General features: G+C 37.1%; 2 protein-coding genes across 7 annotated transcripts in view; both read left to right on the forward strand.

Annotated features, from left to right (window-relative positions):
• The window catches only part of LOC124634364 (modifier of mdg4-like), a 486707-nt gene that overhangs the window by 16449 nt on the left and 451650 nt on the right, over positions 1–18608 (forward strand). The window contains exon 5 of one of the 5 annotated variants that reach the window (XM_047169928.1): positions 9855–12658. The exons of the other annotated variants lie outside the window; for them this stretch is intronic. Coding sequence (XP_047025884.1) covers positions 9855–10354 — 500 coding nt within the window. The 3' untranslated portion in view covers positions 10355–12658. Of the gene's footprint in view, positions 1–9854; positions 12659–18608 lie in introns of those variants that run through there. 5 annotated transcript variants of the gene reach the window in all.
• On the forward strand, positions 1688–9545 carry LOC124634369. Of its 2 annotated transcripts, none has more exons than XR_006984851.1 (2): positions 1688–2390; positions 5909–5994. XR_006984851.1 is itself a non-coding variant. In XM_047169937.1 (2 exons), exons 1-2 carry the CDS (start codon positions 2373–2375, stop codon positions 8717–8719), a joined length of 321 nt encoding a protein of 106 aa, XP_047025893.1. In that variant the 5' UTR covers positions 1812–2372; the 3' UTR covers positions 8720–9545. The 2 variants fall into 2 exon arrangements, 1 of the variants encoding a protein (XP_047025893.1); XM_047169937.1 differs by lacking the exon at positions 5909–5994 and adding an exon at positions 8417–9545 and having other exon boundaries at positions 1812–2390.

Consider the following 18608-nt stretch of genomic DNA (forward strand, 5'->3'; position numbering starts at 1 on the left):
TTTTACCGACTTTTTAGAAAGGGTTAGGTACGGCTTTCCGCCGTTTCTTGAGTGTAAATATGTATGTAATATTCTTTATTACCTTCCATAGGTATTCCAATCAGCTGAACAATATAATGGCCGATAACGGGTTCAATTTTTGTTTATACCTTCACCCGGCTTTTAAAATGATTACCTTGTTACTCACTAGATGTCACTACAAGTATCCATCCAAGCACCTTCCTAAGCATTTATGATGAAACGAATTTCAAATTATAAGTAGGACTGTTTGTAGGTATGCACCAAAGTTAAGTAATTTTTAATTTGTACTTTTGTCGATACCTATGTTCTCAGATCAATCTTTGATCTGAGCCTATGTTCTACAAATACTTAAATAAAATATTTGATACAATGAATGTTATGTATTGAGCTAGTTTGTATGTTTGTTTGAGTGTTTACGTATCTGGTATGGCCCTAGGGACTACTACCGTACCTACCTGGATGATAATAAAAAGTCCTATGACATTCCCTCGGGTTAGTTAAGCTTTTCAGCCAAATCGGTTCAGCTGTTGATACTTACACTTTTTTCTATATACGTATAGGATTTATTAAATATGTGTTCAAATGGGAAACACCGCACGGCAAGAAAATATCTAACAACATTCTGGTTTCTATTATTTGGTTCGCTAGAGGGCGTTGCTAATGTGTAATTTAGGTGATTAAGCAACTGTAAACGTCGTATTGGTTGGTACACAGGTACAAATATTTATGTATAGTTTAAATTGTTATCTAAATTAAAAAAACAAAACATTTTATTTAAAAAATGTTGTCAGGTAGAAAGTTACATGGCCCATTTTCACCGACACTATTAACGTATTTTATTCTTAAAACATATTTAATGTTGACATTGAACTTGATAAAGTAGGTATGAAAATGAAAATACATTCTACATGTACTAAAGGAGTCATGTTAGTTATACAGTAGTACTCATTACTCAAAAGTTAGTGAACCGTTCAAGCTGAGAGAGAAGGTATATTAGACCCAGCAGAAGGACTTGCTAGAATAGTTTTGGTCACTGGTATCTGGCTACTGGCTTTGGTTTGGTATCTGGCTACGGGGAAGTAGTTATCTCGGGACGAGGGTGAAACCGCGAGCGGAAGCTAGTTGAACTTAAAATGTTCGTGAACGACTCATGTTAATACTCGAATTATTTAATACCATCACTATGTTTTGTACACTTACAGCTGTATGTTATGTACCATACCTAAATGAATGTGTTAAATTAAAGGTGTAAAAGCCGCGTTATTTTATCAATAAAAAATAAAGTTTATTTTTATAAGTTGTTTCATTAAAAAAAAAAACCCACAACCTACTTAATTACATACCTATTCTTAGTTATGCTGCTATGGAGACAGATAGTTTAGAGTAGATAAATCCACGTACATAAATGTAACATTTTTGATGGTAATCATCTCACAATTTCAGTTTTTTTAAAGGGACCGATACGATAGTTACTAAAAATTCAAACTTATATTTAATAAAGCGCCCTCTTTCGATACGGTTACAAACTCGATGGCATTTTTAAATATGGCAATAAAAAAAGACAGGAATACCGCCAGTTATTGTGATCTTCAATTCTATATATTTTTTTCTAACATGGGTTTGAATTCAATTAACGCCAAATATCGATTTTAATTTATGGAAAAGTTGTGCATGCACGTAAGAAAGCATGATAAAGAAAACGTTTAGCGCGTTCCGTATCACTCGCACGAATAAAAACCTATTTTGTTTTAATACATATAGCATGTTTTATAATTTCACTAAAAATATTTAAAATGACTAAACATCAATGCAGAGGGTTACAGTATCAAATGTACAAGGTTTTGGATCCAAGAAACACGATAACCAAAACGAGTGTAGTGAAACCGCAATAAAATAACCTATCAAAAACGAGTCATCAATGTAAATGACACTAGATATCGGAAATATTATTTCCTTTTTAGGAAAAGTCGGTTTTATAAATTATATGATCTAAAAATAGATTGATGTCCTTTCCTGAAAATAACATGTTTGCGTATTGCGGAACGTGATTCCGTTATTTGTGGTTGTCCGTCTTAACGCCGTGGAATCTATGGTTGCAATTGTGTCACTCGACGATTGTTTACTATTTTGGGAAATATTAAAAGTTTGTTGTGCTTTTTATTAATCATACAGTCGTATAATTAATAGATAACTACCGGTGGACTGCAGTGTTAAAGTTCTGGATACAAATCTCGTGATAATTCTAGACATGTCATCATTTCATATTAGGAGGTGTTTACGTGATGATATAAAATGTTTGGTGTGCTAAATAGTGATTATATTTTGTGATTATGTGATAAAAAGTGTGTTACATGCTGAATATCAATGTGGTATGTACCAATTTATTATTCTGATTTCTGAGCACTAGGGAAAGTAACACGACATGTAAACGAATGCAGGTTGTCAACTAGAGTACCATATATTACGTTCTTATCTGTTTTACTACTAAATTGTCGCTAAAAAGCCTTGCATTGCATCATATAGGTAACACATACGTGTTTCATGTAGTTTTTCTTATAATAAACATGTTTTCCACGCACTATTTGGCAGCTAGTAAACATAACCTATAAATTGAATCCAATGTTTAGGTCTCTTATTTGCTATGGTTGTTTCTTGTGTAGAATGATGAATTTGCGACTGCGAAGATCCGTAGTAGGTGAACACTATTTAGTCTAATTACTCTAAATGTTTCTGTGATAAATGTTTATTGTAGTCAGCATCACATCAGGATGTAAGCATGTAGTATCTAAAAAATATTTCGTGAGGTGGGTAGTACACATTGAACTTCTATTAAATAATCTATGTTTTTACAAAGTTTATTTTAATTTCGTGATTAATACTAATCATTTGCATGACAAGTGTTTAACCCTTAAATTGGTACCTTCATATAAACATTGTAAAATGATTGAACTAATAGTATATAATTTCAATGAAATTAAATCATTGGATACAAGTAAGCATTTTATTTTCTGTTTTACTAATTTATTTATGCACCAGTCAGGATATTAATTTACAAAATAATCATGTTACATATTATCTAAACTTAATCAAGTGTTTCTGCTAAATACAGAGATTCCTTAAAATCAACTATTATATTTCCTTACAGCAGTCTGAAAATACTTCAATATATATATCTAATAGGGTTATAATTATATAACATTCATGTCAATTATTAACTACAGAAGAAATAGTTGCATTACAGCATTGAGTCTGAACTATTGGTAGCTCTAACACTACTACTTGGGTACATTACTAACTTTATTGCTTTTAACATATGTACTAACATAACTATTAAAACTAAAGCACACCACTGAAAAGCTATAAGCTCTGGATATTAAATATGAAGTACACAACTGGCATGTATATAATCTTATTTTCTATATTAGCTACTGCGGTTTCACCCGCATCCCGTGGGAACGTCTGCACAGAGCCAGATAAAAAGTAACCTATAACCTTTCTCTATAAATGGGCTATCTAACACTGAAATAAATTTTCAAATCAACACCAATACTCCCTGAGATTGGCGCATACAGACAAGCAAACTTTTCAGCTTTATAATATTAATATAGAATATAATTATTCATAGAGCAAGGGTTGGTATGTATTTCATTTTAATGGATACCCATTTTATATTTTACTATCTACTATTCAAAATATCCATGCAGTGAACCTCAAGTTGAAATCCTTATTGAATGAGAAGAACATTTAATGACCAGGTCACTGGGTTCGTAATTCAAGTCACTTGTGTAACTCAAGATTAAAGCTTTTTATGACCCCTTGATACAAATTGTTCTTTACATCTTATGAATGACTTATGGTAGGCTATGGGTATGGTTTGTGTGTTGTAAAATATATAAACGGTAAAGCGAAAAGTTTACAAGCATAATCTCACTCCAGAACACATTTATATCACTCAAACGGTTCAATTGAGTCAAGCCGAGACAGACTGCAGATTTCAATAACCAATCTAATGTTAGTGCTGAAGTAATTAATGTTGAAGCTAATGTTTAATATCTTAGAAATCTATATAATGTCATTGAAAACAGCAATTAGAGTAGCAAATTCTTGGAGATTACTTTGGTAATATCTTAATTTTAAATATATATAGGTAAGAAATAAGGTACGTATTTGCATTTGGTTACAGCTATCAGCTAACAGCCACACAGATAGATAAACCTAGATTGCTTAAACTGTTCAGTCCTGTCATTTGTGATATAAGCTTGATAGAATGATAAACTGTATTGCTAAACCATAAGGTAGTAAGTACCATAAGTACCCAGTAACTAAGATATGCAGTTAAACGCTGCATGTCATATACTTATGGCAAATCCCAGTACACATCCAGATGGACTGGAATACAACCGATAAATATAATGAGAAAGGTTTAAGTGGGTTAGACCCCTATAAATTAAGTTTAATGCAGATGCATTGTGATTATCAAGAACCTTAATCAATTTTGCTAATTTTGTATGAAAAGTCAAAATTGAATTGTGTAATATGTCAAGTTTGTATTTACTATTACAGAATTACTACTACAGAATTACTACTACAGAATTATTTGTAAGTACGTATTGAAGAAGGTCTTAATTTAATTTATAGCATTTTAATCTCAGTTTTTATGAATGGAACAGGAATTGTATCTACAATTGGAATGATGTTTTATTATAATTTATTTTAAAACATAAATCATATGTAGAAAATAAAGCATGGAAAATATTACAGTCTTGAGGAGTTACTATGAGGATAAAATCTGGCACAAAATTGTAAATTTTGAATGAAATAAATAATATTAAAAAGAGAATACTTGTTTTAATACCCAAATATTATAAATGTTATTGAATTGTTAGTTCATGGAAAATTTGTAGGCACTTACTAACTAACCATTATTTTTCAGTTATGGGAGCATTAAACAGCAATATAAAGAGTGATCTTCATTTCATACAAACTAAAAGCGGTCATCTGCAGTTGATCTATGAGCCTTACATATTTGTGACAGACAGTGTGCGAAGTGGTCGGACATTTTGGAGATGTATGGACTACGGAAAACGCTGTCGAGCTAGAATAACTTCTAAAAATAATGTTTTAAGAATAACCAACCCAGTGCATAATCATTTGGAAAATCACATGTCCAAAATATCGCGGAAATATGAATTAGGCGAAGTAGTTACCTGCCCTACCGTATAAGGAATGTACAATCGAGAAATAAACAGCAATAAGTTTTCTTAGGATTTGGTCATTCATTTGCGTGTGCGTTTTTATTTTCTTTAGGCCTTTTATTTTGGTTTTATTTTATAATTTTTTACTGCCATATTTTGTTTATAATGTAACGAGTGTGAACGGTTTATTTTTATCTTTGATGAAATCACCTGTGTCGCTTTTCTGACAGTGTTGTACATAACTGTACCAATTACAAAATATCTTCCATTTAAAACAAAGCATAATCCAGATTCGTAGTTATTGTTAAGATTATGGTTTTAGTATTTGCTCTATGTAGTTTTGTATCTTGAATGCACTGACGAATGTGATTCTAACTGACGTTGATGAATGGTCATCGAGTATTTTAGTCGATGTTATCAATTTTCTAGTTTGTCTGAACATTGTGATCAATTAATGTAAGTGCGTTAGTGTATAAGATTTCAATAAATACTTCAAATTGATGCTTAGTTCATTTATTACCAAACATAGTTAAAGCCAAACTTTTAGAGGCGCAATAAAATTAATTGGGTTTGGCATCCATGTCGGTTTGGTGGCCGACATTCAGCTCGGTGAGCAACACATTAATGAATGAGCAAAGATTGATGATTGCAGATGTAGGTTGTCGGTAGAGTACTAATATTGGTTGCGACAGGGCCTGGCAAGGGGCAGGTGTGTTACACGGTGACGCGGCGAGGAGCTCCCTCGCTGGTGGTGGACGGGTTCGGGTACGTGGCGCGCAAGCGGCGTGGCGCGCGCGTGTACTGGACGTGCCGCGGCCGCGCGCAGGGCTGCCCCGCCAGGGCGCTCACCACGGACGGGCGGCTGGTGGCGCGCGTCGGCAGCCACACGCATGCACGACACGCGCCCGTCATCGATGAACATGCTCGCATAGAGAGTCTCATTGAAACTATCGCTGCCAATAATTAACTGATCGATACTAAACAATACTTATATCGGGTGTGTCGTTCATAATCACATTAAATTAAATGCGTTAATATACTGGTTAATATATGTCGATTAACACCAAGAAAAAAGAAAAATACGTGAAAATAAAAAAATGCATTTTTCAAACAAAGTAAATAGAATGAAAATGTGCGAAAATTAGAACACCATATAGAAGTCAGTCATTACAAACAGCTGAAATTCTCCCTTGAAAACTGACAGCTGTCAACTGATCAAAACATTCGATACTCCTAGCTTTATCTCTGCTTTACACATGATGTTGTAAATTATGAAAACGAAAAATGAGTCCTGTGGCTAAATCACTGAATGGATTATGTTATTTTTTTTACAATTCGCTATAGAATATCATGAAGTACATGTGATAGAATTTAATGTGATTATGAACGACACACCCGATATGTTTTGTGCTCATTACATTGTCAATTTATTTTAATTTTCTGATCATAATAAACGCCTAAGTACTTGCTTGGTAAAATGGTAGTATTTAATGTTATGATTATTTTGAGAAAGTTAAAGAATAAAATTAAGTAGGTAGTTGTATTTCTTACTTACACAATTTATTTTTCTGACTTATCAAAATGATGATGATCATGTTTAGCAATCTAGACTGAGGCTAAATTACTATTCAACTTTGTAAATCTACCAATATGCACCATTTGTAAACCGTGAACGATGAATCCTGAGCGACTCACAAAATAATAGCAATGTACCTACCTACATGCAATGTGCATAGGCAATGCAATGAACATTATACTTCGTAAGCTAGAAAGCAGAGTGACCTTAGATACCTGAAATGCATACAGGTAGGAATAATGGTAAAGAATCGCCGTCTATTTCATCGCACTATCTCACTATCTTCCTCGCTTTCCCAAAATCTATATAGATCATCTCATCTGTCCCAATCCGTACCTCATTCCCAAATCAGTTCTGGTGCTCATCCGGTCTAATTGTGATGTGGCTTATCTGTACTAATTCAAGATCTATTTGTATTGTGGCGATTGTATGCAAACATTTCACCAGTAGCATGCATGATCTTATGGCATTTTGGGATTTCTGATAGTCACGGTGGTGGTGTTTTACAGTGGAATTCGTCATATCGAACCGCGGGCGGCGGCACATGAAGCTCGAGGGATTCTCCTTTTACGCGGAGAAAGTTTTCCCGGAGAAAAACAAGGTGCGGTGGCGGTGTACGCGGCGGACTTGTCGCGCTTATGCGCACACGCTGCATGACAGAATATTTGCACTGAGCAACGTGCACTCGCACGAACCTCCGACAGGCAGCCAGGCTGGAGCGCCTCCGTCTGAAAGGGGACCCACCCGAGGCTTTACCAACGCCAACCTCGCTGTTCAGGCCAAGGCTGTCCTTGACGAGTAGTACTGATATATCTTCCACTAACGAGTCTAACCAACTGCTAGAAAATACTAATGTGTAACCTCAAAACTTAGTGTCTGATTAAGACCGAGTCTGATAAGGGTAGCTCTTATCTATGGTGTTTTTATAATTATTTATTAGACCCGGTTTTGTCTGATCGAAAGTATTATAGTACAGAGCTTGTTGATAGTAACAAGGGCATGAAGGCGGGTATAACATTGGACTGATATAGTAATAGTGAGCTTGTATTATGTTCTAGCAATGTGCATGGACAGGCCATTGTAAAATTATGTTATTTCGTATGTTGTTAGTAAGAATCGATCTAGTCACTGAAATGTTATAATGATCTCATTGTGCATAACGATATTAATTAATATTTATAAGTAAAATAATTAAGTAATTATTAAACAAAATACATTTTAAGTAGGTAACGAAATTCGTGACAGTCAGCAATAATTTTTTTTAGTCTACAAATAACAGCAATAAGCGTGTTTATTGTTTCTTAGAAAATATTTTTTGACCTCACCCATAAGTAGATCTTGATAGTAATTCTACTATATTTATTTATACAACACAAACATTGTCTATGTATACAGCTACCATTGCAGTATTTTATTAGTTAACATTGTAATGTAATGATTCACTATTGAAGTTATTTTGTGCTTTAACAAATTATAATATAACATTTCCATATTTTCACTGTCCATGTTATTGTGAATGCTTGCGAGGGTGACTAACACTGGGCTTGTTGCATGTTGCTCTGACCGACCGTCTAATATAATAAGTACCAATATTTGACTGTACATCGTGTGGTTGTTTCACTAGACGACAACAAGTTCGTGCGCTTGTGCGTGGGGCCAGGCGGGCGGCCCCGGCTCTGGGTGCGCGGGCGCAGCTTCTACGCGGCGCACACGATGCGCTCCGGCGTTGTGCGCTGGCGATGTACCATGGGCGGCTGTGGCTGCAAGGCCTACACCCAGAAAGGAACCCTTCACAAGCTGGTCGGCGAGCACAACCACGCCGGTCGCTGTGGCCGACGCCCGCCAAACATTCCCGCTGCTCAACTTACTGCCTCCATTTCAGCTCCTCCCTCATCGTCCTCTTCCTCCCCTCCCACTCCCCTACTAGTTCCACGTCTGCCTAATTTTGACCCCAATGCTTGGATAGTACGTTATTAGTACTATCTCGTAGAAAATTGTTTTAGCTTCATATCAAGAAAGTAGCAATCAGTTCCGACTCGTGGAACTCGTATTAGCTTTCATTTGCATTCTGTGTTAGAGAGAAAATGATTTTTTATAGGGTTCTACATGTACATGTATAGAAAAATGTAGGACAAGACACAATTCAATAGAATTGATAGTAGTGGTCTTGAGTAGTACTAAGTGTGATCTCGTTATTTGAGCTCAAATGTGCCATAGAAAACAAGTACAACGTTTTGTTACTTACTAAAATTGTGATAATAAGCTCATACAAGTTATATTAACTATGATCTCAACTCGCTCTTAGGATATGCCAAATATGTTGAATTTTATAATTGTGCGTAGAAGGTTGTTTACGATAGATACTGTTCTTTTAAAGTATCAATTACCTCATATAAAATATACTACGTTTAGATAATTATTATAGTACTTAGGTAATAAGAACGAGTCAGATTCTCTAGTCTTCCCTATTTTTATTCTGTTGTTGTTGCTGTTGTTGTTTATAACCATTTCATTTTTACGGATATTGCTCATCGTCGACGAATGCCAAAGGCTTGTGCCAAATTTTCCTGCTCATGAGAATTGTTGCTCTAACCAAAAGAAATGTTTTATATGTTTTATTTTTATTGTACCCATATAGACGGAAAAAAACTTAATACATTCCTACATTTAATTGTAAATATAGAAATAATTACAAGCGTGACATTAATCGTAATGGTAAATTGAATTATGAAAATTAAAGAAATTTATTGTCATGACCAGTTTTTTATTTAGTTTTTATATAAATAAAATTATTTACATATCGACTTGCTTTATTGCCTTGTGTTTTTATTATAGGTTAAGTTTAGATATAAATTGCAGAAAGGTTTTACGAGACCCAAAACTCGTATTGTCTTTCGATAAAAGAATAGGTATGCATGCTTAGTTTGCTTTAAACGTTTCCCGTAAAATGGATGTATTCTGCTCATAACAGCAAATTCTAAGACATCCATTCTACGCGAGACCGCTATGATAAAGACAGGTGTAACCGAATGTATGACTAACGGTTATGTTGTTTTGTTTAGCGCGCTTCATCCGCGCCGGCAAGGGACGTCTGCTCCTCCACCGCGGCTACACTTTCCGTTTGAAGAATAACTTGGCCCATGGAAGAAAGCAATGGTATTGTTCTTCGCGGCTGACGTCTCGCTGTCTGGCCGACGTGAACACCGAAGGGCCGGAAGGTCACGAGCGCATCGTGCGCTCTCGTTACGCGCACAACCACGCGCCACCCAACGTGCGGCGCTTCGCGGACGGGCGCTACGTGGTGCGCACGCCGCACCAGTCGGGGCACCGCGCGCCCGCGCCGCTGGACCCGCACCACCAGCTGCTGCAGCTGCAGCACGCGCTGGCGCTGTACGCCGCCACCGCGCACGCCACCGCCACCGCCAACGCCTCCGCCGCCGTCAGCGCCGCGCCCGGCGGCCCGCCCGCGCAGGCCTCGCCCAACGCGCTGCCGCCGCCGCCGCAGCACACCAACGCTGCCAAGCCGCTTCTCGTCGACACCCCCTGCAATGAGGAGGACTAGACGATGCAACGCGCCTCACATAACGAACATCGATCGATTTTAATGCGAGTTCACGATTTAGTTAATAAGCGATTTTGACAATGATGATCGATTACTCGATATTTTCTAACCGCCTTTTGGCGAATGTAGCATAATGGATGTAGATTTAAATATGATTAGGTAAGTTATGAGGGGATAAGGTGTCGTTTACTTAGGATTCAGCGAAGGCTATTGTTGGTTATTCAGTATCGGTAATGTGAATGTATGTCAGCATTTAAGTAGGTGTTGTGGTGTATTGGGTGTTACGACGACCAGTGACGGAAACACAGGAGACGACCAGTATAATACGAGTGAACACGTCGTGTCGTAATAGGTTAGGCGGTCTCGTCGAGATCTATAAAGTTATCCGTATAGGTGTGGGCTATTTATCGAATCGAATAGGGCTAGTAAGCATGTTATATATATATGTAAGAACTTCTGAATGTATAACGGTGTCAGCTCGTATTGATGTCAGGTTTAGGCAGGTGGTTATTATCCGGAACACGGCCGCTTTTAGCGTTTGATTTAATGTTTACGACCCGTGCAGTATGCAGTATCATCCAGTAGCGCTAGGCGGACATAGGCTACTCTCCGCTGGTACGTCAGGCAGGGCAGGTTGGCGATGCGAACGCAGCCGAGTCAGCTGTCGACACGAGTGCAAGGTAAGGTCGGCGCGCGCGCTCCGCGCCGTCGACGACGCGTCGGTGACTGATTTAGAGAAAACTCGTTCGAAATTAAGCAATATGACGTCCCCTGGACTGTACTTAGAATTACTTAATTTATTTTGAGAATTATAAAATTTACACTTTTCAGATACTTATTGCTACTTAGACATTTAGATGTCCGCCTCTTTAATCTATAAAAATATACAGTAGATAATGGAAAGGCATTTGTCTTAACGCAACCAGCGTTTTGCTCTTTAGGATTGATTTAAAAAGTACTTAAGCTCAATCATCTACCTCTTCACTTTTATACGGGTTTTACATATTAGTTTAAATTTTAAATTATACAATTTTATACAAGAATGAATACTCAGAAGCTTTACTCGAGTAAGGTGTCGTAGCGTAAGGATTAGGTTAGCGTTAGGTTAGGAACTGGCGCGCCGGGGCGGCTCGCCGCGCAGGGTCCGGTGCGCCTCACTACCTCTAGTTATTATCGAAACTCAACTACCTCTTTACTTAGTTTACACGATCGTTCGCTGTTAACGACTTTAAATTAATTACAATTTAATGGGCTCTTTTTGAGACTTGTCTGAATATATTTTATGAATTGTTTTGTAACTTTGTTGCTCGTCGAAAGATAACTAATTCAAAAACAAAGAAGGATAGGATCGAGAATCCGCTTTGTATGTATGACTCTGATTTAAGTACAAATTTTTACTAATTTTAATTGTTATTTAGATGACTTAGTTCTACGGGGCTCTAATTTGTGTGGATTTACTTAATATTGACAACTTTTAATAAGTGTTATTATAGACCGTGTCAAATTTTGAACATTGATGAAGTAATCGAGTGGTTGTCTGATGAGGAATGTGTTCAGATGGGACGGTTCCAGCTGGTATATCTGTGTGTTGCGGTCAGTCGAATGGTGCTGGGAGCGCCCCATGTGAACCTCGTCGTCAGTACTTGTGTGTTGATCGTTTGGCACGCTCTATCGTACCTGATTACTGTCACTAAGCCAAATAATATGGGCGATATACGTTATTATGAAACCGTGGCGATAGTTAGTATGTAATTGTAATTATAAATGTATTAATTGTAAGTTTAATATGTATAATATATTTTAGAGCAATGACAATATACGTCAATTATATAAGATACGATTTATGAGTTGATATGTATAATGGCTATCGTGAGGAGGTTTCCATCTTTTGCTGTAAATATTGTTTATTATAATCACGCAATATTTACCTCGCATTTATTATCGCTCCTTAACTATTTGCAATTTTTTCGATTTTGGATGTTTGTATGTTTCGAGGATGGAGTCACGTGCTGTTTCTATGTTTGCTCATGTTGTTAATATTATGAATCTCGTAGGTAGTGCATGATAACCGTGTGTTGATTGTTGACCCTACCGCCACGGCTTCGTCTTATACCGCACATCGAACACTCTGCTCCTATTTTAATCAACTATCTACCTCAAAAACTCTAAAAAGTTAACTACTCATATACAAGTCTTATATAATTAATAGTGTAATTTTATACTTATACCATTTTATCATAGGATTTTTAGTTCATGTACGGGGTATGTTTTTGTGAAATCATATTAAATTGTACTTACAAATAACTGTTCGTTTCATTTCGCTTCCCTATCCCTGTATCCGTAACGGTATTCGGTTTCGTGTGACGCTGAGCGTTGGTCTACTTCAGTTATCTGACGTGTGCTTCTCCCACAGGTATTAAGTTTCTGAAGTCGCGGCGCGGCAAAGTGATCATGATGGTGAACACGTTCCCTTTCTGCGAGGAGTCCAAGTTGAGGGACAAGGTCATATGGCGGTGTACTTCGAAGAAAACCAACTGCAAGGCGAGGATACACATGCTAGGGTCGAACGTGGTCGCGGTCAAGGGCATGCACAACCACCCGCCGCGCGCTCTCTTCCCGCCTCGGCGACCGAACGCGCGCAAGGGACTTGACGCGACCGCTACCACTGTTGCCGTGGCTACGTCGGCTACCACCCTCGAAGCCCTTGCACTCCAGTCCTCAGAAATAGAATGACCTTCATTCTTCACTTGTTTATTAAAAAACAGCATTATTTCTCTTTACTGATATCGTACTGAACGGAAACTATGTTTAAGTATATTCAAGCAATGTAGACAATAATTTACATAACGTTTATATTATAGAGATAAGAGTTCAAGTTTGAGTGGTAAAATTGTTGACTACTGTTTAGGTAACGTCAATTTCCGTGATTTCATTCCAGTATATTTGGTGCTTGGTAACAGGTGATTCATAGATTTTATACTTAATGTGATTTATACAAATGAACTGAACTGTTAATTATTCACTTTTACTGTTTTAATGAAATGTGAAGATATTTAGAGATGCACTATCGTTTTAATTGATACGTTTAGACGCTCGCTGAGCGGTAAAGTTAATCACGCAATCCAATGGAGTTGTCATCGACGCTATAAAGCTACTCTTCAAACTCTGCCAACTTGTGATAAGATACGATCATTAGCTAGAATTAGTTTTTCTTTATTAATTCACGTTTGTATGTACTTATGGTAAGGTTATAAACTCAAGTATTTATTACACGTTGAAATCTGGCGTATGTTATATCCTAAATTTAAGTCAAAGTGCCTTGTGTGAAACAACGGGACCATATTGTCAATTAAAATAATTGATGTACTGAACATTCCCTATTGAAAATTTTTGCTGTGCTTTATATTATTATACTGTACTTTTGATATTATGTTTATAAATCGATTTAAAAGACACTTTAGTTTTATCGAGAGTATTACTCTTTAAGATTTAAATAATTAAAGTTTTTATTTATAAATGTACCTACCTGTTTCTTTTAATTTTATCCAAGTTTAATATCAATTTCAACAATTCTATTAATTAAGGAATGACTTCACTTCTATTAATTGTTCAAAGCTACAGTGTTATCTAAACTCAACCCTTTCGTCATCGAATAGTAAAAAGTATGTGTTGTTAATGGCCACTTTTATCAGGTTCCAAATCGGAGATGTCGCAGTTCAAATTTGGGAGGTCCTCTCGCCGACAGGCCCCTGTGATTTCCTCAGGAAAGTATACCTTCGTCAAGGAGAGGGACTTCCCCAACGGAAAGACTAGATGGAAGTGCGCTCATTCCAGTGGAAAGTGCCCAGCCAATATTTACACTATTGATACAGACGTGGTTCTCTTCTACGATAAGCATGACCATGAGTAAGATCTATTGATGATACGGGCCATGTCAAATTCTGTTTTCATTCAAATCATTTTTGTACCTTAGTTATATTGCATATTGTGTAATAATTATGCTTTAGGATATCGCGTATCATAAATTAATTTAAAAATAAACTCATAGTTTACTTGATACTTCCTCCTTTTGTGATCAAAAACGTGTTCATTCTTCTTAATAGCGTTGGTAATTCTAGGCAAGATAACCGCAGCATACATACCAACGGCGCGTGGAAAGAAGAACTTGGTGCTGGACGGTTTCTCATTCAACGAGACGCCTCCGACTTACTGGGTGTGTTCCCGCAAGAAGAGCATCGGCTGTAAGGCGACGGCGCGCACCAACAAGCGCGGGGAAGTCATCAGATACGACAACACGCATAGCCATCCCAAGCCCAAGTTCTATAATAAAACCACCAAGAAAATGATCAATCTTTAGTTGTACTTATATCATTTACTTAAAAGCAAGTTGATTTACTTTTATTTTCTCTTTAATGCTATTGTTTTTTTTATTATTTTTCTTGATAATTTGTAGGATTATTAGGTGTTCTATTAGGACCAGGCGGATTCATTACCTTAAATTGTTTGTAACTGATGAATAAACGCAGTCGTATATGATATATTTCAAAAATAGTGTTTTTCATTTAGGTTCGTGATGTTATGTCCTATGGTTTCTTATGCCAAATGACTTCAATTGTGGTATAGGTTATGTGGTATAGGTTATACTAATATATAGGTTTGAAATCATTGTGCTTTAAGTTTTAAAGAAATTCAACTGTCATGACGGGTTATATCTTATTTGTGTATTAATGACAACCATTACTTTTACAGAAGCATTCTTCTTACCATCCAGAGCTGGAAAAATGGTGCTGATATTTCAAAACAACAAATTTTGGGTAAACAATCAGTATCGAGAGAAGTTGAATTGGGCATGCCGCGATAAGGACTCCAAGGGGTGTCTCTGCAGAGTCCAGACTACGTTGGACGGTCGATTCGTTCGCGTGAAAGGTTACCACACGCATACACCAAACTTTACACCTGATAACTTCAACGCCTCTGGTCTAGTCCAAAATAAGTTTAAGGAATGGAATGCCCCTTTAGCCGGGAAGGTTACTCAACATGTCAACGATTTTGAATGACAAAGCTGTAAAGGAATTAAAGACTGTAGTAGAAATAATAGTAGAGTATGACAAATGTGTAATAAAAGACAGGATTGCTTCCACATACACAACAAAGTAAAGTGACAAAGATTTCAGTCTTAATTGTTCACCCAGTGGCTTCAGTGGCTGTGAAAAACCATGACGTAGTATTCGTGATATTTACAATTAACAAAATGCATTCCTATAGTAATAAGTATATCGTAGCGTTTTTATGTTCTGATGTTTATGAAGAATAAGAATTAATGAAACATTTAAATATTTGCACAATTTTTATGTGTGATTGTCTGAAAAAATTTAACACTGTTTTAAAACAATTAATTTCTTCTCTACTTCCATTTTATTTTAAACTGGTCAAGAAAATTGAGATCTTTAGATAAGTTAGGTGTGTTAGTCTATCAACTGTTTGATTTGACTCCTAGTTTAGAAATCGTACCTACTTACTCTAAGTCGATTCGCACACTGCAGCGCATCGCACAGAGGAATAGCATCGACATACTGACTTCTGCACTATGGTATTATTTAGAAATGAACATCTTTATATATTGTCTGATTTCATTACATAAAAACCAAGCAGATATTATAAATCTGCATGATAATACAGATAAAAACTCATACGTCTCTCCGTTCGCTATACCCCGCAGCGAGGCAGTGTGCGTTTCGTTTTTACCACTTACGATTATGAAGTAGGTACCAACATCTTATTTCGGATTAGTAAATATTTTCCTATCTGAAAATAATTAATTTTAAGTCTTTGCGTATTAAAATCGTAATTCAAACTATTTATATGTAATCTTAACAATATTCTAAAGCAGAAGGTTTTGATCTGCGACTGCATTCTATTTTTTTATTTTGGCACCTGTGATTTGCAACTATGTATCAATTTATGTTGTATTTATTGTTAATAGTAGTAATTATCATTAGTAGATACGATAGTGCAAGAATGAAGTCGAAATCAATACATAGAAACAGTTTATTATAAAATCAAACATATACATATAGATATTTTATAGAAATCTCTAGGCATTTCCTTCATAGAAAAAAAAAATAAGACGAGCCTTCATTTATGAGTTACAACATAAAAAATGTTTTTAATAAGTAAATAACCAGTTATTCCGTTATTAATATGATTTGTGGAATTCAAGAAAGACTTGGATAAACCTTTTAAGATGTTGTGAGATCTCAAGTAGTATTTATAAAAGTGTGTGTTAACAAAAAATGTATACTCATTCAAATCAGAATTTGATGCTAAAAGTATTTTTTAATATGGTCTAAGTAATATAAAATATTTTTGTACGCAGCCGTTTTATTTGAAGTGTGGAACGTCCGCCAGCTGTCTGATCTGACTAGTCTGGTAGCGAAATATGTTTTCAGCGCAATGGAGTGTGTCTCGGTTCGGTAACCCGGTGCTGGTGGTGGACGGGTGGCGCTTCCGCAAGAACGGCAGAGTGTTCGACGACTGCACCAACTGGCTGTGCATCAAGTCCGACCTCGGCTGCCGGTGCTATGCCGTCACCAGCAACAACCGCATCGTCGCCATGGGCTACCAGCACGAACACACCAATCCTAGGAAGCGGAAGCGCGTCAAACGCGAAAAAAATAAACGTTCTTCTATTAAAGTTAAACTACAACCATTCTGTCCGAGCTAGTCATACTTCTATTATAAGATTTCATGATCAAAGGTTCACTCCAACCTGATAAACAAAATTTCAAAATTACCTGTGATTCAGATATTTGGATTGTGATTGATGTGACTAAAAGTTATGAATTGTTTATTTTTTATTGATTATTAATTTGTTATAAAATAAAATGCGTTAAGCATGAAGCCATTTTGTTTATTTTATTGTATGAGATCCTACCTCGCTATGATAGTTGTATAATGGTTTACGAACAGTAGTTTGGAGCGTCTTCCCACTGACAGACATTAACAGTGACGTGATTAGTTGCAGGCACCCCTGCCCCCGAGGCGCCGCCGACGCTGGGTCTGCCGTTTCCATTCCCCTGCTTCCCGGGGCAGTTCCGCTATTGCTTGAGCAAGCGGGGCAAGCCGGCCATCGAGGTGGGCGCGCATAGGTTCTGCTTCAACGGGCGCGCCGCCAGCGGCAAGGTGTGGTGGCGGTGCTCGCGCAACCCGCGTTGCCGCGCCGCCGTGCATACGTTCGGCTTGCGCGTCGTGCAGATGAACAGCGCGCACACGTGCGGCGTGCGCGCCACCCCGCTCACGCCCATGTTCTAAACACTGCCTAGTCGATCGCGATGCCCACGTCTCAGTAGTCAATTTGTTTGTCATCGAAGCGACCACCGGCGAACTAAACGGGGTAGGATATGGCACAGATTTTGATCTCAAATCTAGATATGAATGGAGGACGTAGGTTAGGACTGTTAGAAGTCGATACATAAATATTTGATGATTGATGTGTCTGAAATATTGAATGTCATTTAGCTGGATTTAACTATTGTTTCGAGTGGAAAGTCAAATTGCTCTTGTGCCTTTCCGCCGGTGGTCTAGACTTGAACGTTGTATGCGCCTTTTGTCGATTACATTCATGTATACGCAATTGATATTTTGCAGACTATAGTTTGCACGTTTACTCTCTTATCTTATTCTCCAAAGAGATTATTATGATGTATAACCTATATTATACTGTATTCAGTAGATACATTTAATTGGTAGATATTTTTGCGCTGTGTAAAGTATACGAAAATAGTAATAAGTTCTAGTGAAGACCGTCTGCGTTCCAATGATTTGAGACTGAACTATAATGGTCTTAGTAGTAGTGGCCTCTACAAATCGTGAATAGCTTTACATTGTCTTGGTTCAAAATATACCTTTGGAAAGTTCCCAGAGCCACTGACAGAGGGACCGCAAGATGCTCTCCAGCAAGCGGTTATAACGGTGACGCACAGGCCGTCTGTCTCAGCCGCGCTCTTCCGGACCAGACGGTCTAGTTGTAGTGTACTGTACAAAGTGATAGTTCTCTTATGATATCCTAAGTATTTTTATACATTATTTTTTACATTTATTTTTTTACAATTTTATTCGTGAATTTGTACATAAAATTTACGATTGTTGGCATCGGAGCCTGTCTCCGAAGTGGTTGGTTTCGGTTTGACTGTACGGATGTCAAGTTATGTTGTCTGACGCGCTTAGGTCATAGAGGGAATGTTACGAAGTCATG

Source organism: Helicoverpa zea, chromosome 11 (assembly GCF_022581195.2).
Source record: "Helicoverpa zea isolate HzStark_Cry1AcR chromosome 11, ilHelZeax1.1, whole genome shotgun sequence".
In the NCBI taxonomy this organism is placed as follows: domain Eukaryota; kingdom Metazoa; phylum Arthropoda; class Insecta; order Lepidoptera; family Noctuidae; genus Helicoverpa; species Helicoverpa zea.